General features: G+C 41.9%; 1 protein-coding gene across 7 annotated transcripts in view; it reads left to right on the plus strand.

The window, feature by feature from the left end:
• The window catches only part of dennd5b (DENN/MADD domain containing 5B), a 97,817-nt gene that overhangs the window by 8,322 nt on the left and 62,964 nt on the right, over positions 1–26,531 (plus strand). For 5 of the 7 annotated variants that reach the window (XM_030439910.1, XM_030439911.1, XM_030439906.1 and 2 more), the window contains exon 2: positions 26,422–26,481. The exons of the other annotated variants lie outside the window; for them this stretch is intronic. In XM_030439910.1, coding sequence (XP_030295770.1) covers positions 26,422–26,481 — 60 coding nt within the window. The remainder of the gene's footprint in view (positions 1–26,421; positions 26,482–26,531) is intronic. 7 annotated transcript variants of the gene reach the window in all.

The following is a 26,531-nucleotide window of genomic DNA, read 5'->3' on the forward strand; positions in this document are numbered from 1 at the left end:
GAATTTGTCTTCAAAATAAGACCTTTACATTGCACCCCATTGGAGTTTAGAACTGGGTTCTTAGTGGGGGGCTTTTAATTTGAAAGTAGCGACCGTTCCTAGCTTGCTGCTACAACAACAAGCGGACACAACGAAGACAGCTACAGAGACCAAGGAGACGCTAGCATCTCCTGGATCACAGCGGCTGTCCAGTTGCTCATCTTAATGTCCGCGGATGAAGTGATGGACTGACTGCTGTGATCAGCTGTTTCCTGGTTTTAAAACTCCTCGGCTGTGGGTTGCACAACAGTGCAGGTCATCGACACCTCCGCCCATCTCACGCAATAGCCGGCACATCGACGCCCGGGATTTAGATAGCAGGCGAGGCAGAAATAAGTGTAACCTCCGAGGCGGCAAATCGGCGGACCAAAACAGACCCCCAATGCTGGCCTCTGTCTAAAACGTGGACCTAGCCGCCAAAAGGACGGGCAAATTGGCGGCTTGCTGCCTTGTCTAAAAACGGCTTGTGTTAGATGGACATTAGACTTTTGCTGCCTCAGATGCATCCTGTAGGTTTAAGTTGAAGGCCCTGACTGATGAGATGTTGAGTGTCACTGATGAGCTGTCTCAGCCTAGACCCATATAGTGTAGAAGAGGCTGCCATATGCTGGTAGTCAAAGTTCAAGGGTTGGGGGGCTGAGAGCAGGGGAGCGATGATGATGGACTGTCTGCCTCTGGGAGTCAGTGGGACCGGACAAAGTCAGAGGATGCTGCTAGCTGTTGCTGACTGGTCACATACCTTTTGCAAATGCCTCTATATCTCCAACATCCCCTCGCTTAGAGAAAGAACATATGGAGCTCAGGGTCAGAGGTCACTCTAAGGGGCAGGAAGGAGACAAAAGCCCTTTTCACACAGAGGCTGCGTACTATCGATGCAAAGAAGGCTCGCCGTAACGCCGCCCTTTGTTCACAATGAACCAGGCAGTGTCTGCATGAAGCCGCTCCAGTGTGTCATTTCATACAGCATGTGGAACCAAAAGAGGCATGACGGCACACATCGTGATGTGGACATCTGTGTTGTTGTTTTTTAATGTGTTTCCCCCATTTTCCACCTGTTAATCTAAACACGACGACTGTTTCTAATCATACAGATGCTGTTATAAGCGTTATGGTTGAGATCCCGACCCGCCATGCATCGTGGAAATTTACAACAGTAGCAAGTCGGACAACGAAACAACGTCAAAACATCCTGTTAATTTTCAGAAAAAAACCCTCTGTGCTGATGCCACCAACACCAAAAAAAAGAGACAAATCCAAGCTAGTCCACCCTTGTTATGACCCTTTGGTTGGGAACACTAACCATTTGTCTGTTGCTGTGTTTAAAGCACATACATGTTTTAAGTAGTATAGTAGATAGTCTCTCTTTAAAGGCAAATCAAAACAGAACTAGTTCTTTAAAGAATGCAAAAAAAAAAAAAAACACAGAAATGAATTCCTCTCTACCTGATAACCTATGCATGCTTTGCCAATTTCCTGAAACGGGCATGAACGTTTTTGAAAAGTTACTACTGTACCATCAAATTCAGGAGGGTGTAGGGTGAAGGAGGTTTTTTCATTCATTGTGGCCACTTGATTGAGCATGTCTTTACTATGACAGTAATAAAATAGCTAAGTTTTTTTATAATGACAAAAGAAGGATCCCATGCTGTAGTGGTAGAAAAGCAAAATGGATGCCCCCTTTGACGAGAGGTTAAGCTCATGTACTGAACATTACATTACATTACATTTCCCGAAGTGTTCTACAATCGCATCGTAGCAGACATGGTGATATTTGCAAATATTGTGTCGTTGTCCAAAGAATCAATATAATATTCCTCCATGATGAAACTTACGATTTACACCCCTAAGAACCGTGTTGCAGAAAACACAGTCACATTGTAGGACATAGTATTTGTTAAGTTGTGTTTAATTTCTGTTTATCTCCTTGCTGCCTCCTTCTAGCTTATAGCCCATAAGTACAAAGATCTACTCGTGTTTCATTTGCTGTGTGTTTACTCTGTGTTTACTCTGAGTGTGATGGTACACTCAGTTCTTGTTTTGTAAGTGTTAGTCTGCACCCAGGTCAGGCAGACACTGATACTATGAGTGTTGGAAAGAACGTGGACTTCCAGAGACGGAGAGGGAAGCAGGTAAACCAGAGGTGCAGGGAGGCTGTGACCGGGCAGAACAAGCTGGCCAGATTCTAACCGTGATTGAAACATCTGTGATGAATAAGCCCACATTAATTTTGATTGACTGTTGAATGTAATGCCATAAAATAATACCGCCGAGTACCCACAGATGACATCAGCCCGAACAAACGTCGTAATTGTAACAGCGTGGAGTGCAGCGTTATGTCAGCCTGGCTGTAAATCTCCTTACATAACTCTGATAGGCTGCACAGTGGTAACTAAGGCCCTTTATGACGGATAAGAGCTAATGTGTTACAGGGGTCCTGCTGCCCAATGACAAGCCAGCACCACACAGTGGACATTGGATTATATGATCTAAACACAGTCTGAGCATTACAGAGCTGAAATGCATTTATTGATTATAACATTGTTTTTCCCGGCTAAGAATAAGGAGCAATGTGTGATAAACAGAGATTGCTGGTTGTTGAACTAAGCTGCCTCCTCTCATGCATAAATCTTTTCGACAAGCTTCGTATAAGATCAACACGTAATGCTCTTTTTTTTTTTCCCGGTGATGAAATATCACTTGAAGACCGAAGACAAATCTATTGCGTTTGGAAGCATAGTTTGGCCAAATTGATTTAAGAACTTTACATGGCACTGTTTCACAAATGATCAGAACCAGAGTCCAACACCTTATTTTGAGCACCCAGTAAGTCATATAAATTCTCCTTCCACTTACTCTCCATTAGGAATATATCTCGAAAGAGCTTTGTTTACCTGGACTCTAATATTCCATTGATGATTAGAATTATTAAATAAAAGTGCCATTTTAACCACTTCAGTTGAAAGATACTGATCTCATCTGGTCCGATGCAAATACATTTTTAATTGGATCAAGAGGGGTGGTGTAAACCCTTGATAATCCATTCAATAGGAACATTTTGTGCCAAATAACCATGTAAACACTTAATCTGATCATTCTCCTCCTGTTGGAAAAAAAAAATCAATTCTTTTGCACATGTTCACCTCACGTCGGGATAACATTGTGTAACATTGATTCCGGGAAAGACAGAAACATGGTGGTAGCCAAACAGAACTGGTCTGTGGCCGAGACGACTTCTTCTCGAAGACCTAAAAGATGAAAGATTGTTGAATGCTTGATGATGGAAAGACTTGAAACAATGAGTTGATCAAACAGGATTTTGAAAGAGCGAGTGAGTGAATGAATAAATGAATGAATGAATGAATGAATTAATTAATTAATTGAATTTTTCTCATTGAAGAAGGAGAAAATTTTCTTCAGTTACATTTCTGCCAGAGTAGATGATTCATAGTAGGCGGAAACACAAGTTTTATACTTATACTTTTATATTTATTTATTTATTTATTATTTATTATTACCGGTATTATTACTTTGGCTATATAAACACACATTATTGGATAATTTTATTTAGCATCCATGTTAACAGTGAATTTGAAATCGGTAACTAAAATGATTGCAATTGGATTGAAGAAAAATATTTCATTTTGTGTGCAATTTTAGTAGGTTTAGTAGTGTGTGTGTGTGTGTGTGTGTGTGTGTGTGTGTGTGTGTGCTTTTGCCGGCAGGTTATTTGGACTTTGCTCTCTCACTGATTGAGTTCCAACTCATCTACTGAACTCTGGCCTGTGTGATTTGGCTTTGTCAACAAAGCATGACCGCTATCACAAAACTAACCCATGTCACATTCTCCCTCACTGTGACTCCCCAAACTTCTAGATAAGAGCAGGGATCGAATTATTTCCTTTATGCCTTAGTCTTGCCCTCTTTTGTGTATCTTATTCCTTCATCCTCTGTTCCTCCTTTCTTTCCCCTTTCTGCTACATCTTCTCTTTCCCCCCGGCAGTACATCAAGTCGAACACCCAGTACGACTACACAGGACAGTGAATATAGTGAATTTAACCAGCAACGTGTAATCGCCTAGTCTCCTAGTCCTTACCGCTCGCTGCTGAAATATCCAGACTGGAGGATCCCCAGGCTGACTTTGGATGTCTGCTGTAGGTGGCTCAGAGGAGGCTACAGCTCCCCAGTGGCCCTTACACACACACGCGCGCACACACACACACACACACACACACACACACACACACACACACACACACACCACAACAGTCCAAAGTGTAATGCTGTAAGGGTGACTTATGTGAAGAAGAGATAAACTTGGTGAGGCTAAAAGGGGCAAAATCAGCAGGCAAACTACAGAGAACACCATCAGAGAGGGGTAGGGTCAAATGTTAGCGCTACATGGAAGAGGTTTTTCAAGGGTACACTTTAAATCAAGGGTAATGAAAAAAACCTCTCTTATTTCAGTGCATTACGATCATTTTCTCTATTACAAGAATAGGGTGATTGCTGCTAGTTTGCTGATGTCTCAGTTGCTAACTAGCTAACTCCGCCAACGTCACATTATTATTGCTGATTTGTGCATTTTGCTGGTTCCACCTTCCTAAATTTGAGGATTTGCTGCTTTTCATTGATGACAGTAAATAATAGAGAGTTTTTGCATTGTTAGGAAAGTACCTTAAATCCCAGGCTAGAAAATACACCAATAGAAACACATCTCTTTAGGAATGTTTTAAGAAAGTAGGTGGTGACTCCCTAAGATCTCCATAAGTACATAACCAGAAGTCCTGAGAGCTGAAGTTCAGTCTGGTCCAGGGATTGGCTCGATGTTTATTGAGGTTGCTGACTGGGAAAACCCAATAAACTCTATTGCAACAGATCCTGCTCATCTCCTGTGGTTTCCTCTGAGTATTTGTGTTACTTCAGTAGTTAGTTTAATAGGTTTTTTTAGAAAAAGTGCTTGAATAGGGTCCAGACTTCTCCAGCCCAGACCTGGATTTCTGACAACTAATAATCCCTGGTGCATTCTGGTTAGAGAAAATTAGTTTAGCAGTGTCCTTACAATAAGGCATTGCATCAAATTGGAAATGACTAAATAATGAGTTACAGGTGAAATGTATTAGCATTACTAGCATGATTAGCAGGGGCTCAGGACAGCAAGCCATTGGCCTAACACGATTATGTCACAGCACAGAGCTGCTACACGTAAATCCCAGAGAGTGTGTTTAAAAAATCTCCTCCAACAGAATATCAACACAAATTAACTGACTCTGGTATTTTTTGTCTGTATGGTTGAACTTGGGTCACATTCACTCCCACTCAGACGAAGCCTCCTCTCTCTACTCTGCTGAAAACAACATCAAGTTATGTAATTGATGAACTTGTCAAGGGAGATTAGAGAAACTGGGCGGCTATTTCTGAACCGGCGGCTAGGTTGTTTATCTGAGCAGGGTGACGGGTAAAACGTGACAGGACAGCAGAAAGTAGCTCTTCAGACAGTTCTGTCATCTTCAGCTTTAACTAACTCCCTTGAGTTACTGTTGATAATAGTGGACATCCTCTGCTCCAACTGTTCCACTATTATTTTTTATCTCTCTACTCAAATTATATCCGCCTGCCTAATTTCAAGCTGATATATGGCTGTAGTAGCTTATGCAACTGTCCTAGATGTCCTGCTCATTCTTGGGGCCATTTGAACAAACATGTCACTCTCTATCTTTTTACTCTGTTTTTTTATCTCTGCTCCAAGCCTTTTTTTCATTTCCTTTCCAAGCGGCCTACTTTTTTAACTCATGGTCCTGTGGGCTTTGTAGAAGCCAGACGGGAGCGGCCACAAGAAGACATCATTAGTTTTGCCCGTGAAAATGAAATCGGCCACTGTACAGCCAGGTGTAGTGTTGAGCTGAGGGTTCAGCTCCGTTGCAATGTGATTAACATGTGCCTAGGTTCAAGACGCAACCTCTATTAACAGCAGCCCTCTACCCTTTTTCTGTGTGCTACAGGGAGCACAGGGGTTGCCATGGAGACAGGAGAGCATTTAAGCAAGACAAATGATTTCACAGACGGGGGTTGTTGAGCTAAAGAGTCCGCCTGTATCTCTGAACCTCCTCCGCCGACTTACTCTCGTCCTTTCTCCCTCTGATAGAATGTTAGCTGTCAGCCAGGCTTTCCCACTGCTCTCCACTAACTCATTCCTTCGACACTGTTGACCATGATATTTTATTAGAAAGACTAGAAAAATGGGTCGGTCTATCTGGCCCAGCTCTAAACTGGTTCAGAACCTACCTACAGGACAGGCAGTTCTTTGTGTCTATTGGAGACTTTGTCTCAGACAAAGTGGGTGTTATGTGTGGAGTACCCCAAGGCTCGATTCTTGGTCCGTTACTATTTAATCTGTATATGCTCCCACTCGCATATATTTCTATCTCCGGACGACCTACATCCCATTCACTCCCTAACTCAGTGTATTAATGATATCAATCTGTGGATGTCACAGAACTTTCTACAACTGAACAAAGATAAAACGGAAATACTCATCCTTGGTGCGAAGGCTCAGAGGCAGAGAATTGCAGCTTATCTCAGTTCTCTGTCCCTGGAGAGCAAAAGCGAAGCTAGAAATCTGGGTGTAATCATAGACAGTGATCTAAACTTTAAGAGCCATATCAATCACATCACAAAATCAGCATTTTATCATCTAAAAAATATTTCAAAATTAAGAGGCTTCCTGTCAAAAGCAGACTCTGAAAAATTAATTCACGCATTCATAACAAGTAGACTAGACTACTGTAATGGTCTTTTCACTGGCCTCCCAAAATCTGCTGTACAGCGATTACAGTTAATTCAAAATGCGACTGCACGCGTTCTTACTGGAACAAAACAATTTGAACACATTACACCTGTTCTTAGATCTCTACATTGGCTCCCTGTCAAAACTAGAATTGATTTTAAGATTCTGCTACTTGTCTATAAAGCTCTAAAAGGCCTTGCACCTCAGTATATAAAAGACATGCTCATTAGATATGAGCCAGCGAGAACCACTGTGGACCGGCAGTGGTCTTTTAACCATCCCTCGCACTAACTCTAAAGCAGGGGAGGCTGCCTTCTGTATCTATGCCCCAAGTAGATGGAACACCCTGCCTGAGGACTTGAGAGACGCTCCTACACTGAGCACTTTTAAAAGCAGGTTAAAAACCTTACTTTTTTCTAAAGTTTATGACTGAGTGTTTGTGTGTGTGTGTGTGTGATTGTGTGTGTGTGTGTGTGTGCGGGTGCATGTGTCTGTTCTGTGTATATTAAGATTTGTATAGGCTGCATGCCCTGGTTCTTTGTATAGTTGCACAAAATTTTTGCGCTTGTCTTTTAATCATGTTGCTGTTTATGTGTAAAGCACATTGTGTTACATTGATTTGTATGAAATGTGCTATAGAAATAAAGTTTGATTGATTGATTGATTGATTGATTGATTGATTGATTCTCGATAAAGCTAGCAAAATCTGATTCATGCTACAGCTTTGTTCTAATTCTTAACCAGTATTTCAATAAGTTTCCTGGGGCAGTCAATGGGTAAGCGATTATGGCTGATGCTTTCCCTGCTCTGCAGTAAGAGTACAAGTTACATAGTTCCATAATAACTTGCACACAACAACACAACTGGTATAGTGAACACCCTGCAGTTGGGATGCGTAGATTCAGTTACCGTGTTGTCATGTCAGCTTTTAAAAGAGATGCATTGTTTCTGCCCTGTGTTGGCTCGGCCCTCTCCACAGCTGTCCACTCTCTTTCACTTTCTCTCCCTCCCACCGTCTCTTGTTCTGGCAATCGTGTTTGTAGTCCCCACGTTGATTTAATCTCCCTCGGGCCAGTTGCTTCATGTTTGTCACTTGCAGCTCACTTTCATACCTCTCCTTGTTTCTTGGCATCACTGCAGGGCTCGCCGCATCTCGAATCTGTCTTTGTGTCTGTTAGTCATCCCTCGCTGTGGATTGCTGCTTCTTATTGTGTGATCCCTGTCACACTCTGGCCTCATCTTTTCTATTCATTCAGACAACACAGGGGCTCAGTTGATGCTGCTTTTGTTATTTCTGCCAACAGAGATCACATTTTTCCCCCGTCTGTCCCTCTCTGTTAATAGGACATCTTGTATAGTTACTGTGCTGTCCTCCATATTTGTGCTGTATATAACTTGACAGCCAGACAAACTGCTTCCTAACTTCAAATACTGTGAAGAGCTTTGTCCACGGGTGTATTGACGTTGCATGGACATTTTAAAACTGAAACATACCAACGGCATATTTACCCTATGCTCACTGTACAGCTATACACAATGTACATATATTGACTCAGATATGAATGAAATCAACTTATTTTACTGTTATAGATTATGTGTATTTATTTGATATACATTTTAATTAAATGAAATGTAATACACGACCTTGTATTTTAATGTGTCGGCTCATTCATATACGTCTCTCAATGAATTTCAAATGTTGTAACTCAAGTAGTAGATTTCTACCATCAAACTTGACAAAGTGTAATATTGCTCTCTAAATAATGAACTGTAACATGTTGATTAAGTTTCTCAGTCATCCAGGTCATTCAGTTCTGAGAACTGAAGAAGCCTCTTGGCTGAGAGGTGAAATGTCTTCAAGAAACTGAAACAAGTCCATTTGCCTGCGATACAGCACTTGGAATTAACTGTAATCTTACATAACCATAGAAAGAATCAATACCTACACCCACGACACTACCAATCATCTTTCAGTGCCATGCTGACTTACTTCCTGATTACTGGTCACATGTAACTTCTTATTGCTCCTCCCTGTTACTCTCAAAGTGACCACAACTAAACACATGAAGAAAGAAATACTGTGATAAATGGAAATAATGCTTTAACGTATTATCTCATTTGTAACAGAACAGTTCCATTACATATTTAGTGTTTATTTTCAGCCGTTATCCAACATTTATTTACAAATTAAAACTGCAAGCAGTGATGAACGGGCCCTCGCAGTCCATGCGTGTCGGGGCATGCTGCCGTCTTAACGTGCTGCGGCTGAAGCCCCATTGCTTGGTCGTTGTTTACGGAGGCGGCAACTGCCTGTGTTTGGGACAGTGCACGCAGGGGGTGAAGATCAGCGTCTTCTCCCAACGTGTGTTTGTAACGTGGTGTGTTGCCCCTGCCAGTATTAAGCACTTTCAGGGGAAGTCAGAACAACTTCCTGCAAACCATAGAAATCCAAAGTGGACTACAGGTGAATGATTTCTAAAACATTTAGTAATCAGATATGTTTTGACAATCGATTCAGCACTGTCATGTTGTGTGAAGTGTTACGGCCTTCTCTTTGCCTTTGTATGGAATTCAGGCATAGACACCTGTGTTTTTTCATGGAATAGATTGGAATTGGGACAGAGAAGGGGGGTTGTGGCTTGCAGTAAACTTCCTCCGCCCTAAATTCGAACCTGGGTCCACAGCGTATTTGGCATGCACTCTAATCACTCGACTACCGGCGCAGCTAAGACACTGTCTTCTTTTGTCATGGTGAAGGCAGGAAGGCAGCGCATCATAGGGGAGGATGGAAGTGGAATGCCACAGATTTAGATAGGTAGTGGAGTGCAGCAAGATGTGATTCTTCCTTTTGGAAAGGGACAGCGGTCAAGTGACCAGGTTTGACGAGTGTCCTGCAGTTGCTGTGTTTAACCAAATAACTCACTCAGTTGTTTCAAATCGCAGGGGAAGCCACTGCGTTCATCGCGGAAAAGTTGGGCAGAATCACAACTACAGACATCTTGTTTTGTGTCACATTGACAGGGCAGACACAACACGCAAATGGCATTCTTAGCAAATTGGCTTATTTGAAAATTGTGTGCTGTGGCTTACTACCACTGACTTTTCCATTATGTGGCTCTAAACATTACCCTTCAATTATGCCATGTTGTAATGTGCAATTTGGACAAAACTACCAGCAGATGCCATGTACATCTGACTATGTTTGTCATCACTGCACATAAATGAGTGTAAAATAATGCTTCACTTGCCTTCTTTCAAAAATGTATTTATGGCTGTCTGTCAGTGTCAAGCTTTTGATCTAATTTCTACTTTGTTTGCTAGTTTTTATCCTATAAAGTGCGTGCTGCCACATTTTAAAGTTTCAATAAAATCTGATAAATATGAGGCTGACTTCCTGGAATGTAATGGAATTATTCAGAGGTTATTCAGAGGTTCCTAATCTAGGATGCATGTGACGTAAAAGACAACAATGCCATCTAGTGGCGACTTGTATCATTTACACCATATATTCATGTGCTGCTAATCAAAATTGACAACTTCCTGTTGGACTGAGAGTATGGGTCTAAATGAGTTTTTTGTGCGTCTTGTCATAACACACATGCATACCAAATTTTGTTCATGTACGTGCATGTAGGAAGCCCAAATTGACTGAGATAAAACTTACTTCCTGTTTCCAGTGGGTGGCGCTATGGATATGACACAGTATTGATGCACAGATCTATTCATGGCGACTCCCTCTAGATTCCTGAGAGATTTGGCCGAGATAGGAAATTGTATGAAGACGTTATTAGGACTTGATGCTTCATGACGAAGGATTTTAATGGCAAGCACCGCCACTGCCAGCAGGTATGACGTAGGATAAAGATTTTCCTAGCGTGGCTTTGGCATGGTCTGAGGAGTATACTGACTGACTGTGAAGTCTGTGGTGTCCAATGTGTAGGAGGAAGACCAGAACGTATGATGTATGGCAATATTTCATAAAGGCCGCCAAATTCAAAATTGCCGACTTTGAAGGGATGTGTAGATGTATTCAGGGCGAGACTGTCTACATTTATGAGGAATTTTGTGGAGATGGGGCATTGTATGTGGAAGTTATAAGGACTTGATGCTTGACAGCAAAGGGGAAAAATGGCGTCCGCTGTCACGCCCACCAGGTATGACACAGCTGAATGATTTCAATAACTTTTGTTCTTCAAGGCATGAAGATGATACTGAGTTAATGGCTCAGTATCAAAATGGCTGACTTCCTGTTGGACTGAGAGTATGGCTCCAAATGGGTTTTTTTCCATAGCTTTTCATCTTCAAGGTCAGAGGATCATACTGAGTGACTGTGAAGTCGGTAGTATTACATCTGTAGGAGGAGATAATTTAAGTATGAAGATTGGCAATATTTCAAAATGGCAGCCAAAATCAAAATGGCCAACTTAATATTAATGCTGAGATGTATTCGGGACGACAGTCTCTACACTTATGAGCAGTTTGGTGTGGATAGGAAATTGTATGTTGAAGTTAGGGCTGGGCGATATGGCCTCAAATCAATATCACGATATATTGAGCAACTCACCTCGATAACGATAAATGAACGATAAGTAAACCCCCCCCCTCCCCGCACCTAAAAAAAAAGGAAAAAAAATCCTGTGTATTTACAGAAATGCCACTTTAAAGGACTGTAAATCTACATTGTAGTTAAGATTTATATTATTTATTTAGTAGTTAAGAACAACTGATAGGCACACGATTGAACAGCTGAAAAGCACAGATTACTTTTAACAAGTTTAAAAGTATAAAATATACAGTCCCTTATAAACAAATTCTAAGCTTCTCGCTTTTTTTATTTCTTCAAATTGAATCACGTGGTTGTACAGCAGGTGGTGGAAGAGGTTGGATGTAAATAAATAAACATTTTGAGGACTTCAGAATCAGAATCTAAGACATGAGACAAAATAGTAGAGAAGTTGACATTGCTGCTTCATAATATGTTAACCTCTTGAGCATTAGAGAACTTTTTTTTACCACTATTTTCTTTATCATTATATATTTTTGATAGACACAGAATCTGTTTCAGAAGTCAGAGGGTCACATGACATGGAAGCTATTGAGAAAAAAAATCAAGATTTCTGCATATTAATATTCATATAAAATAGAGGAAGCACTAAAGTACAATAAACATAGCTGTGTCTCATTCATCCAGTTTACTAATACAATCTGCTGCTGGAGTCACTGGGTCACATGTCATGGAAGATATTGAAAGAACTGCAATTATTTTGTATTAATATATTTATGCTAAGTAATTTGATGACAGTCACTAAATCAGTTTCCAGCGATTCAGTGCCATGTTCTGGGAGGTGAGCTAACCGTCCTCCTGCTGCTCACACTGGGTGAACCTCAGTAAAGTCCCGGCTGGACCCGAGTAGAGCTTAGAATCAAGCCCGACCCGAGCCCGTGCACGTTGTGTCCGAGCCCGGCCCGAGACACTGAATGTAATTATGAGCTCGAGACCGATTTAAACCCGACAACTGTTTAATACGTGGGCTGTTATAACTGACGTTCTCGACTACAATTGCGAGTTGTTTGAACTACAGAAATCTTAATAAATAATGCAACAAGTGCCGCACTTAATGCACTCGACAAAGCCGACAAATGTTATTATCACGGCCCACGACTTGTTTAAAATGGGTCCACACCTCCGACTTTCCTCCAAACTTGCTCAAAGTTAATTCTACTGTTTTTATTTTTTTCTTTACATCTTCATGCTCCATGTTGCACTTAAGCTACACAATCAGTGATGCCGGTAACGCGTCACTAGTTTTGTCATTTTCCTTAGTAAAAAATATATATTTTTGCTTTCTTCTTGCGTCTCGGGGAGTGACGTCACGTACGCGAGAAGTCACGTTTTCCAGCATGAGGACACTCACGTGTCAGACCACGCAGACACACAAATGCAAACAACAATGGAGGGAGGAGAGAGATGCGCGTTTTCTAGCTGGAAATACAGTCATTATTTTGAGTGAATAAAAAACAAAACACAAATGTTTGATCAATGGACCGGCCGGCCGAAGTCAGTGGCCTGTTGCAGCCTTTGAACGCAGCATCATTACACAAACTGTCCGCAACTCACAGCGAGAGTGGGTTCACTTGATTACTAACCTGGCATAGCTGGTGTTGCATCAGTGGGCGGAGTTTGCCATCAAATTCATGTAAAATAAGCACATCAGTATATGCCGGGGTAGATTAATCAAGTGAACCTGACATGTCCCCTGTCCCTAGTGGATGTTATGCCTATGACACCGAATATGCCGACATGGCCAAAATGACGTCGGTTATCGTCGTAAATTTCGGTATAGGTAAATTTTCGGTTTATCACCCAGGCCTAGTTGAAGTTATAAAGCCTTGATGCTTGACGGCGAGGGAAAAAAATGGTTTCCACCGTCCCGCCCACTAGAGTAGGTCGCAGCTGAAAGATTACCATAACTTTTGTTCTTCAAGGCATGAAGATGATAATTGAGTTAATGTGAAGACTGTGGTGTTTAAGCTCTAGGACAAGATAGTTTTCAAAGTAGGCAAGAATTGGACAAAAATGCCGCCACACATCAAAATAGCTGACTTCCTGTTGGAGTGACGGTATCGGTCCAAGAGGGTTTTTTTATGCGTCTGGTCATGAGGAATCTGCTTACCAAATTTCGTTCTTCTACACACTTGTGGGAGGCGGGGCATCAAAATGGGGGGCGCTACAGAGCCTGCAGGTCACGACCACGCCCCATGACAACACAGATCTGTTCAGGGCGACTCCCTCTGCATTCCCGAGAGATTTGGCCGAGATAGGAAGTTGTACGAAGAAGTTATAAGGACATGATGGTTTACGGCGAAGGATTTGAATTGACCGCTCCACCGCGACCAGCAGGTACGAAGTAGGATAAAGATTTCCATAACTTTTCATCTTCAAGGTCAGAGGATGATACTGAGTGACTGTGAAGTCGGTGGTGTTACGTCTGTAGGAGGAGATAATTTAAGTATGAAGATCAAAATCAAAATGGCCGACTTAGTATTGATGCAGAGATGTATTCGGGGCGACAGTCTCTACACTTGTGAGCAGTTTGGTGTGGATAGGAAATTGTATGTTGGAGTTATAAAGCCTCGATTCTTGACGGCGAGGGAAAAAAATGGTTTCCACCGTCCCGCCCACTAGAGTATGTCGCAGCTGAAAGATTTCCATAACTTTTGTTCTTCAAGGCATGAAGATGATAATTGAGTTAATGTGAAGACTGTGGTGTTTAAGCTCTAGGACAAGATAGTTTTCAAAGTAGGCAGGAATTGGACAAAAATGCCGCCACACATCAAAATGGCTGACTTTCTGTTGGAGTGACAGTATGGCCCCCCCCCCCGACTTTTTTGTGTGTCTGGTCATGAGGAATCTGCGTACCGAATTTCGTTTGTCTACGCGCATGTGGAAGGCAGGGAAGAACATTAGGGGACGCTACAGAGCCTGCAGGTCATGACCACGCCCAGTGACAATGCAGGATCGTAATTTTCGCCGGATGTGACATATATTCCAAATTTGGTGAGTTTTTGGGTATGTTCAGGCATCCAAAACTGCAGACAAACTTGGAGAAGAAAATTTCTTTCCTTCCAATTACAATAGGGACCTCGCAGGTCTACCTGCTCGGGCCCTAATAAATATTCGCCTGCCTCTAGCTTCTCTTTCAGACAAAAGTACTGCTCTCATTTACTGATCTATTCGAAAAGCTTCTAATAAGCAGTTTGTGGATCAGCATTTAGTAGCTGTCAATGAAACTATTAGTGTTACCGGTAGGGCTTCTCGATTATGGCAAAAATCATAATCACGATAATTATGGCCCGAGCAGGTAAACCTGTGAGGTCCCTATTGTAATTGGAAGGAAAGAAGTTTTCTTCTCCAAGTTTGACTGCAGTTTTGGATGCCTGAACATACCCAAAAACTCACCAAATTTGGAATATAGGTCACATCGGGCGAAAATTATGATCCTGCATTGTCACTGGGCGTGGTCGTGACCTGCTGGCTCTGTAGCGCCCCCTAATGTTCTTCCCTGGCTTCCACATGCGCGTAGACAAAAGAAATTCAGTACGCAGATTCATCATGAGCAGACCCACAAAAAAGTCTGGGGGGCCCATGCTCTCAGTCCAACAGGAAGTCAGCTATTTTGATGTGTGACAGCATTTTTGTCCAATTCATGCCTACTTTGAAAACTATCTTGTCCTAGAGCTTAAACACCACAGTCTTCACATTAACTCAGTTATCATCTTCATGCCTTGAAGAACAAAAGTTATGGAAATCTTTCAGCTGCGTCATACTTTAGTGGACGGGACAATGGAAACCATTTTGTTCCCTCGCCGTCGAGCATCAAGGCTTTATAACTTCAACATACAATTTCCTATCCACACCAAACTGCTCATAAGTGTAGAGGCTGTCTCCCCGAATGAATCTCTGCATCAATACTAAGTCGGCCATTTTGATTTTGGCCGCCATTTTGAAATATTGCCAATCTTCGTACTTAAATTATCTCCTCCTACAGACATAACACCACCGACTTCACAGTCACTCAGTATCATCCTCTGAACTTGAAGATGAAAAGTTATGGAAATCTTTATCCTACTTCATACCTGCTGGCCACAGTGGAGCGTTCAATTCAAATCCTTCGCCGTAAAGCATCATGTCCTCATAATTTCTTCATACAATTTCCTATCTCGGCCATCTTGTCCTAGAGCTTAAACACCACAGTCTTCACATTCACCCAGTATCATCTTCATGCCTTGAAGAACAAAAGTTATGGAAATCATTCAGCTGTGTCATACCTGGTGGGCGTGACGGCGGACGCCATTTTTTCCCTTTGCTGTCAAGCATCAAGCCCTTATAACTTCCACATGCAATGCCCCATCTCCACAGATTTCTTCATAAATGTAGACAGTCTCGCCCTGAACACATCTACACAGTCATTCAAAGTCGGCCATTTTGAATTTGGCAGCCATTATGAAATATTGCCATGCATCATACTTTAACGTCTTCCTCCTACAGATTAGACACCACAGACTTCCCAGTCAGTCAGCATACTCCTCGGACCATGCCAAAGACATGCTATGAAAATCTTTATCTTACGTCATACCTTCTGGCAGTGGCGGTGCTTGCCATTAAAATCCTTCGTCATGAAGCATCAAGTCCTAATAACTTCTTCATACAATTTTCTATCTCGGCCAAATCTCTCAGGAAACTAGAGGGAGTCGCCATGAATAGATCTGTGCATCAATACTGTGTCATATCCATAGCGCCACCCACTGGAAACAGGAAGTCAGACAAACATCATCCGATTGTCATGACGTTCACCGCTTGTTTTCTCCCCGTCATGACATGCTTGTAACAGGTGAGCGCACAGTCCGACAACGCCGCAGCCCGACGCGCGCGGACTGCGAGGGCCCGTTCATCACTGCTTGCAGTTTTAATTTTTATTGATAATTGTAATCACGATTATTAAAGACGATTATTCATTGATTTGAGAACAAGCACTTATTGAACTTTGAACTTTGTTATTTCTTTTAACACGATTAGTTTGACCTGAAAAACAAGAAAAATTCAAATAAAGAAGAGAAAAATTTATCAATAAGATGAATTAAATAATATGTAAGAATAAAAAATAAACACTATCCCAGTGTGGCTCACCCATAGGTCCGTTGTGGTGGCAAAATATAATGCTGTTGAAACTTCTCTTGCAACTTTTCCACGACATTCTTCATAAAGGACAGACAGCGCAATTCTGCTGATATGGTGACATGATGTTAACACATACCGCTTGTCCATTGTGTTAATCACTTTATTGAACCCCGGGTCGCTAACGGTGTTGATAGGGCACATATCTTTGGCAATCATGTATGTGACGGCATCCGTTATTTCTTTATGCCTGTGGGAGCTGGGTGGATATGCGGTGGCATTGTAAAATGTGTCCTTAATTGAGGACTGTGTGGCAGTGGCAGGAATCGAGGAGCTTTTCATTTTTTTAATTTTTTTGTTCCGTTACTACTTGGCCATGTATTACTCTGTGTGTGGACTTTAAATGGTTTTAAACACATTGGTCGTGTTCCCTTGAGGTGCAGACACGGTCGCGTGACATATCTTGTACAATATCTTTGTTTGTTCGGAGTCAGACTCCTCGAAACCGAAGTGTTTCAACACCACAGAATTCGCTTTACCTTTCTTCCCGACCAAAGGCTGCATTTCTGCCATCTTCTACCGTCTTCTTCTACACGTTTTTTTCAAAACACGCACTGGCAATACGCACCGGCATGGCTGAAAGCGAAAATTTTCAGGCGGGAGCGGAGCGGAGTGCACAGGTGGAGATGGAAGGGTTCGCTGCATTTACCACACAAGACAAGGCATGCGGCAGAATGATTGTTTTAATACGATTATCTTGTTTTCATGATCGAGGGAAGCCGAAATCGAAATCGAAATTGAAATTCAATTAATCGGCCAGCCCTAGTTACCGGTAGTAAAACTTAACTTGACCAAAGGCCAATCACATACTCTGTCAATTAGACTTGCTGCATGAATTACTGCAACCACAATAGATTGTAATGTAGTGTGCCATTTGTATAGACTTTGGCATTGTGCACCAGTTAAAACACTTTTGCTGACGATCACAGTAGGACCGCCATGCTTAACTTACAGAGACATAACCACAGATCAGAATCAGGACTGGTCAGTAGCTGCGCATGTTAATTAGTATGGTTAAATGGGAGCACATAGGACATTTCTCTATAAAGCTTGTTGTTTCACTTGTGATCTCTCGGTTCGGTAGTGACCCAGTTTAAAACACACAGTGTTTACTTTTTCTTTAATTGGCATTTCTGCAAACTGACCATCAAGGGGTTCCCAACACGTCACACACATGGACCATGGAGTGACACTCCTACATCGTTGCACAAGCCTGCAGCATTTTGCCACCCCCCCAGATTTCAAGTGATTATACCCTAAAGAAAATGGGGCTGATCAAAAAACAGAGAAGCTTTTAAGAGTATGATTAAATCTACTAATAGAACAGGGAAACATTGAAGGAAAAGACTAATAAACATGTTTTAAATCTGGGGTAAATTATGTCCCTGACCAGTATTTGACGATTTACACTATTATCATTGAAAGGTTGGAGTACAGGGCAAACAGTTAGTTTGAGTATTCTAGTTTGGTCCCCCATGAGCATCTGGATGAACCTAAATTCACTTTCAGAAGTCATCATGGATGCAGTGAAGCCAGATGAGGCCTGAGCCTGACAGATGCATCTGACTACCTTAAGAATGAACTCATACACATCTTTTCTCTCAACAAAATTGACTCACTCCCATCAGGCACACCATTGTCACCACCTTGTTATAGCCCTATAGCTGTTGTGGGAACAGCTGCCATGTGATGACACATACACAGACACTGATGGGAACATCCTGCCTGTTAGACATACTTATTATTCATAATAAAAAAGTGTCTGTTCCTTGACTCCCAGAAGTCAACCCTACCCCTTTAGATAAAGCATAACCTCTGTGGAATTGTAGAAATATTTGGTCAAATAAAAATTTTAAAAAACAACCTCTTAATATTGCAACAAAGTTTTATGCTGAGGTGTGAATGTTTGTGTATAAAAACATAATGGAACAAAGTTAAATAGAAACAGACTTAGCCAAAGACTTTTGACACACAAAGCACGTGACTAACATGTCAATAAAACTTCCATTGATACAACAAATGGAGGCAAATCGACTTGATAAATGGAAAAATGTTATTTTTCAGAAATGATAAAGATTGATCTGGTTGGATTCAAGCACCCTTCATTCAATGAAATCCAACCCTGTGTGATGCTGCACTATTTATGATCAATACATTTTACATTATCTCATGTTTGTGTGGCAGCTAAAAGTATTTCTATATTTGCCTAGTAATGAGGTAATTTTGAGACATAGCGTTTTCATACATTTTTGCTAATTTCTAAGGGAACAATGCATGGATCTCGATGTAAAACATCAGGTGTATTTAGGAGGTTAGTGTTTAGGAGTGAGTAGAACTTGATGTAAATAAAGGGAACTTTGGACATTAGTGGACATATGTGCTCTACTGAGTGCCATTCTTGTTAAAAATTTCTTTAGAGACTCCATAGTCACCACTGTGGTCTCAGTTAATGTGATTGTTCTGTATTCTATACGTTTTATCTTTATTTATGAGGTAAATCAGGGCAACAGCTTAATGGAGGATTGCTGTTTTTTAGTTTGTGGAGCAGCCTGCGTTCTAGCAGCCTGCTGCCACGGTTGTGTCATGAGTAAAGAATGCTGGGCTGATGCCTCTCTGGCAACTGCAGCTTAACAAACAAATTTGTGAGGACACATTTTCCTTTTCAAAATCCCTCAGTGGACGGATGTTTCAGTCATCCTGCATAAGTACATGCCTCATCGTGTCTATCATTGATTTCATTCATGGTACTGAGGGCTATCTTTGCAGCTTTCATCAGTTACTTATCGCAGAGCTCATAACAAGGTGTAGATATAAACCAGTTGGTAATCTGATAATGCAGTCAGGTGACTGTGAGTCACAAATGCATCCAACAATGGACGGACCCAGGGGACCATGGGCATGTCACTGGATGAAAATTAGTTGTGTTTCTTCTCCCTCTTCTTCACTGCCCCTCACTTCTTGCCACCCTAAAGTGAACAAAAGAACAAAGCAGTGTGTGACAGCATGACAGGACGATGACATCACCACTGTAGCCTCATGTGGCCAGCCAATACCGCACTGAATAGAGCCGATACATCCATCTTAGCAGAGTGCTGGAACACTGGACTACTGTAACAAACACACACACACTATGCCGTCAGCCTCTGATGGCCATCATGTAAAGGTAATTCACAAGAAACATGAGATTAAAAAGTGTTTACCACAGCCTCACCCCTCACCAACATCCTAACAACTGCCCCCACCTTTAGTTGACCTGTAGACATGAGACAGATGGGCGCTGAGGAGTGGAAATTTCTCGATTACTAGATGCATCGTGATGTGGACATCTGGATGCAGGAAAAAAATCGAGAGTCTGTAGCTTATGTTGATTGTTTATTGTCTGGTCTCTGCTGGACAATAAAGTCACGTTGTGATGTTGCTCCCATGCTTTGAATTGCGGGCAGACATAAAGCTAACATCACTTACGTAGGATGTATGTCGGAGGGAGGCAGAGATCATCTGTGAGACAACAGACATGCACATGCTGGATTTTATGAACTTGCCGTGAAGCACACTGGATGAGACTTCTGCCTCACAACAGCTACTAATCACATCAGCCATTTGCACTTAAGCTAACGTCTGAAGCTAATAAATAATCACTGTTATAGCAAGCCCAACTAATCAGCCAAGATCTGAGCAGGTGCTGGCATCTTTGCTGTCCAACTCTGAGAGAGGTGTGTGCAGCAGATTCAATAAATGCCTTATCTTAAAGCTGCTATGTGAAAACAATAATATTGCAGATCTGATTATCGGAAGGACTTTTTGAATAAAAGGGGAATTTAATTGATGTGCAGTAATATAGATCATTGAAGATGTCATACAATGAGATGCATCAGTAATCGTTTTGCATTCGTTGACAGCTGAATCGTGATTAAATCAAATTGTGAGGCCAGTGAAGATTCCCACATCTAGCTCCCACCCAGCCAGTGCCAGGCGTTGGCATTTCAGCAGTAGACCAATTCCTGCTGAATTATAGTGGGGCTACAGCCTGCTAATGGTATTAGCAGCTCTTAAACTCTGCTAATATTATTAAATGCCTTCTAAATTTTTTTTCAAGCTGCTGTCGATGAAACTCAGCACTTCTTTCCAATGTTTCTCTTTAAAAGAACAGTTTAGCCAGAAATTAGAATTCAGTTATTATCTACTCACCCTCATGCTTATGGAAATTTGGGTGAAGTTTTGTAATTCATAAAACACTTCAAATTTAGGCTCTTGAGGCTTCCAGAGACTACTGTACCAGATATAGTAGAGCCATTTTGGTTTTTTTTCTTACAACACTGTTTTGCTTTGAAGACTCAGGGCTCTATCTTAACAATCTGAAACGCAAGTATCAAATGCAAAATGCAAGTAGCTTTGTGGGCGGATCTCAGGAGCTGTTGCTATTATGCCGGCAGGATAAATGACTCTTGCGCCCGACGCGAATCTAAAATGGGTTGGTCTGAAGTCTCTACATTACTCATAGGTGTGGTTTGGGCGTAACGTGCAATAAACCAATCAGAGCGTCATCTCACATTCCCTTTAAAAGCAGGCGCGCTTGTTCCATGGCGGATTGCTATTATAATGGCTAATTTGCCAGGCGCACACCAGGAGCGGTTCAGAGCCGAGGAGACCGACGGTCTCGTCAGGGCCGTAAAAGACCGAAAAGTGGCCTTGTATGGGGATGGGAGAAATCCATCCAAATTAGCTTTGGTTAAACGGGCGTGGGAGGAAATTGCCACAATTGTTTCTACAGCTGGCATCCCCAGGACATCGCACCTGGCCTCGGGAGCAGTGTACAAGGGCCAGCTGAGGAGGGAGCAGCGCAAACACCAAGGTGCAGAGGATCCAGACCCACTACACGCCGTGGCAGCATTGTCAGACGGGACCGCACTGTCCGTGATGCGGCAAGGTATTAATGCCCGTCTTGACCAGGTGGCGATGTTGCTGTGGCCTCTCAGGCGCATCGCCTCAAGTCTCCAAACGCACCACCTGCTCCTGTTGTGCCCCTTCCTCCTCCTCCCTCAACTCCATCTCCGTCCACCCGCTCCACTAGGAACACATCGCGCATTGCCATCGGAGGGAAAAAGAATAAGTTCTTCTGTTTAAATCTTTTCAACTTTTTTTTGTATGGTTTGCAAAAATGGGAACTGCTTCCTTGTAGATGAGAGAAGCAAAGTGTATGCACGTTGAGCACACACTACATTATGGTCAAGCATGCACCCTTAAAATAGCATCTGAATAAGCGCCACTGACTTTAGACTAGGTTTTTCCTGGTCTGTTGCGGAATTGTTTTCTGTAACAGCAAAATAGCACCAGTGAACGTTTGCGCTGGAACACACCTCCTCTTTTCGCTGAACTGCTCCGGGGAGCGCAAATTCATTCCCTAATTTAAGGACGTGCGTCTGTGGAGGGAAAATTCCAATATGCGTTGAATGCAAAATAGGAATTATACAAGCGCCAGTGTACAAAATCAATTGCGCTTAGTGCAAGATAGAGCCCTCAGATATGTTTTTTAGACCATGAAACTTAACCCAACTTTCCATTGGCATTGCATGCCTGATATTTACTGTGTACTAGTGTCTATGTTGATGGATTATGGGCCAACCAAACCCAATGGACAATATAGGATCCATTGTTTTTGGGGCAACATTAAATTCTACCTGTTCAGCTATTCCAACCAGACCTGAGTGGGTTATCAAGAGTTGGTTTGTTTGAACTTAAATTGCCCTGTCATTTATTGTAGTGATTGTGTGTACACGACAGATTCTTTGTGCCCAGAATGTGTTGTTGTTTTCACACGGCTGGTTCTTTGCATTGGGGGGGGGGGGGGGGGGGGGTGATTTATGTATTAAGCATATTCAGGATATGCACTGACAGATGCTTTGAAGTAGCACCAGACATAAAAGCCCCAAGGACTGTGAATGATGTTGAGCACAGCCCTGCTTTCAAAACCATGAATACACGACATCTGTATGTTCCTGCTGCAGGTGAACGCTAACAGTGTCAACTCGGTTTGTTTCTCTAAAGGTCTGCTTGCTCTGCATTGAAAGGACTCGCAGATGCAGTCATGTGAGTCAGGCCCTTGGAGCGGGGCAGCAAAGCCTGTCAGTCAGTCATGCTGCCTGACTTTAGAATCCACAATCACAGTGATTCTTACACTCTCCTAGAGCCGTGCATCTTATCACCTGGTCTAGCAGGACAACAGGCTCCGCATACATTATACATGTGTGACTACAAGGTGGTCGTGGTGGTTGTTTTCATGGTGAATACATCAACAGGAAAGCAAGTTTGATGGCCGAATTCTTTTTGTTATCTATTTCCAATACTAATGCAGCAAAAGCCAGTTTGCTCTGCCACACACTAGCTGTAAGCTAATGTTGGCAAGCAAGGGTGTTCATGTGACCGTGTGGTTAAATTGAGGACAACTCTCTGTGAATTCAGTTGGCTACTCACCAAAGAAGCTGGTTCTCTAGCTTCTTTTCCCCCTCCCACTCATTACAACAGAGTTAAAGCTAATTGGATGATGTTACAGACAACACACTGGATCAGACTCCATCATAATGTAAACTGACCTCAGATTTAAATTGGATACCGAGGGAGAGAAAGGATAGCGGGAGTTCAGAGTGGTAATGAGTGTCTAATTGTTAATAAGAAACAGTCAATCCAATGCATCAATATAGTGTCCCAGAGGGTGGAGAGGTTTGGGATTAATACTGACTCACCATATTAATTGGTTTTGTTTAGCTATTGAGGGATGATCCTGCTCTGATAGAGAAAGTAAAATCATCTGTGTCCACATAGGTTTTTTTTTTCTTTTTTTTCCCTGTGGCTTGACCTGCTCAGTACAGATTGACGCGGCTGCAACATAGTGCCATTTAGATGTTAGTAGCTTTTAAGCAGCATCAACTATAAGTCCATCACTTTAAGGAGCTGCAGTATATGCAGACTCGTACCTAATAAGCTTTATACTGCACCTCATTGATCTCATGATCAATCCTCCCCATTAAAATCATGCAAAACTGCCTCATTAGTCCCTTTGTGCAATCGTGCAAGGATCTATGGATGCTAGTGTTTGTTCAAGACCTCATTTGAAGGAGGAAGATACAGCTACACATTCTTTGGAATACTTACTCTGTTATAAAAGGGAATAAGCACCATACCAGCTGATTAGGTTGTAGTTCCTTAACTAAAAAGCAGGTATTATTTGTTGAAGCTGTTTCATCTTATGTCACTGAGACAGGTCCAGTTTGGGAATGTTACCCACTGTGCACCCACAGGTACCTGAACTGGTGCTGCAGTTTCAAGCAAGGACTAATCTCCAGCTTCCATACGTCTAATTACAGGGATGCCTCCTTGTAATTGCACTTCACTGCCATCTGAAATGCAGACTAATAAGCTAATAATTACGAGCTCCAACTATCCCTTGCAAAAATCGACTCAGTATCAATTATATGATCAATTGCCAGCTATTTTGATAATCTGTTAATCGGTTTGAGTAAAATAAGTCAATATTCTCTCAATCTAGTTTCTTAAAAGTGCATATTTTCTGGTTTTATTCCTCCTCAATGACTGTAAACTCAATATCTTTGTGGACAAAACAAGACATTTGGGTACGTTATCCTGGGCTTTGACAAACACTGATCAACATTTTCACCATTTTCAGACATTTTATAGACCACACAATTGATCGATTGATCAAGAAAGTAATCCGCAGACTAATCGACAAAGAAAATAATTATAAGATGCAGTCCTACACAAATTGTTTACTGTGATGGATTACACTTAAACCTGCACATTTGGAATTTGAGCCTTATTCATGCCTTGTCTTAGTGATTCTTATTTCCTTTTCTGTGCAAGTCCCTTTTTTTAGAGTTAGGGTTAGGGCAGCATCATACAACCAGATGACTGTCAAAAAGCTGTTGACTCTTTGTGCTTGTTAGAATAATTGTTCATTGTCAGAAAGGGGTGGCGCTAGAAACTGTTTTGAAAAGGGCAGGCACTGGCGGGTATTGGACGCAGGCATTGGACAATAACTTCAACCAATCAAATCAATAGCATGAGAGTGCTACCACCAGCAGTAAATCAATCAATACATCAATCAATCATTTAAATGAAGTGTACTCTCTACTTTTCTCAACTGAAATCTATATAATCGAAATGACCTTTAAGGAAAAAATACTGTGCTACTTGTTGCAATTGAAGGCAGATAAAACAAGCAGCAGCTGCTGTAGAAATTGTGAGCTGATTGTTGAGACTGTCAGGAACAGTGGAATGATGTAAGAGATGCACAGTGAGGAGGAAACTGCAGAGACAGCAAACTTATAAATGTTCTAGGCTTACATAATACTGACAGAGAAGTGTGTCTTACATTAAGACCAGCTGTATGGAGTCCTGTCCCTGTGTTGTATTTGTGTGTGTGTGTGTGTGCAACACCATACAGACCTTGAAGTCCAAGCCCCTGCTGTGTGTGCATGCATGCTGATACTACCCATGTTTCTGTACTGTAAGGGTGCACGTTATTGCACCATATGACCTTTTATTCTTTACAACATTAGACACATGGCAGTGCATTATGGCTAACACTGCCAGGATTAGGGACTGTAAAGCTCCGAGCTTTCCTCCAGAGTTTTGTGTTTAAGAGTGAACCGATTAAGGCTTCTAATCTTCCGATCACCAGAGCAGAGATTCTCTCACAGGGATTAGCCTACTGTCTGTATGCTCACAGAGTACCTCTATCAACACGCAGATTAGTCTGTTTTTAGTTTAAGTGTAATCTAGACATTTACAGTCGACAATGAAAACCAGTTTACACCAAATATGTTTAGCGTTGCAATGGGGAATGCATGTTACATACCGATATGAGTATAATCCACCCAGGGAATGCTGCTCACCGTGTCAAAACAGTTGTGTAATGTTTTCTGTGGCTCTGCAGGAGCTTTGTCAAACCTAAGACAACAGTTATACTGGTGATGGCGTGAAGGTGTTATCTCGGTTATCTCAGCTTGACAGAAAGACTATTACAAACTGGAATATAACGACGAAGAGATGAAAGATGCTTTTGAGTTACATCGTAGGGAATGTTGGTTTCAGTGTCAAACCATGCTAAGGACTAAAAGTGCCCTTTTGAATCTAGATTGTAGTCCTGTGGATCTGATAAAAGTCTAACCGGACAGCGTGCGTTATAATGTCTGTGAGCCAGCGGGATTAAAAAGGTTCAGCCATGATGGAGTTGTCACTTTAGCGGTCTCTATTTTGGATTTTGACTGAGATCTTAATATGTTGGACGTCTCTTTCTTTTCCCTCTGGTGTGTGTCACTGTGCAAATGCTGCTGCTTGGGTTGACTTCAAGAGTTTGCTACTCACTAATATTTAAACGCAAGCTGCTACTTCACTCACAGCTCCATCGCTCAAGGCCGACACTGACATGCATCTCAACCATTTCACTCTCTGATGGCACCGTTTTACTTCCTTAAAGTCCCAATTATTCATTAGAAAATCTCATGTGCCTGATACTTACTGCATGTGTCAACATTTTGTGGGTTTTGCCTCCATATTATAAGGCCATTTGATGACCTCCACAATATGAATGGTTGTAGATGGTTCAATGTTTGATAAGAATGACCTTGAAAAGTAAAAAGAGCCAATGCTGATACTAGATGCTCATGTGTGTTATGTCTTAAATGCCATGCTCTGTTGTGATGTTGATGTGTACGTGTCATTCATTCTCGACTCATTCTCATTCATTGATTAATTTGCTTTTCTGTGTGCATTTGTTTTGACACTGGCCCCTTTTGTTCTTTGTTTTTTTTGCTTCATGTTTTTCTGCACGCAACTCGCCCGTAGCTTTGTACCAATGGCTAGAAGCAGACCGCCAAGGCAAGGATCCTGATACTGCAGCCACAGGTAAACACCATCAACAGTTCCCCCCTTTCTTCATGACAGAGAACCACACC

Source organism: Sparus aurata, chromosome 14, assembly GCF_900880675.1.
Source record: "Sparus aurata chromosome 14, fSpaAur1.1, whole genome shotgun sequence".
NCBI classification, from domain to species: Eukaryota; Metazoa; Chordata; class Actinopteri; order Spariformes; family Sparidae; genus Sparus; species Sparus aurata.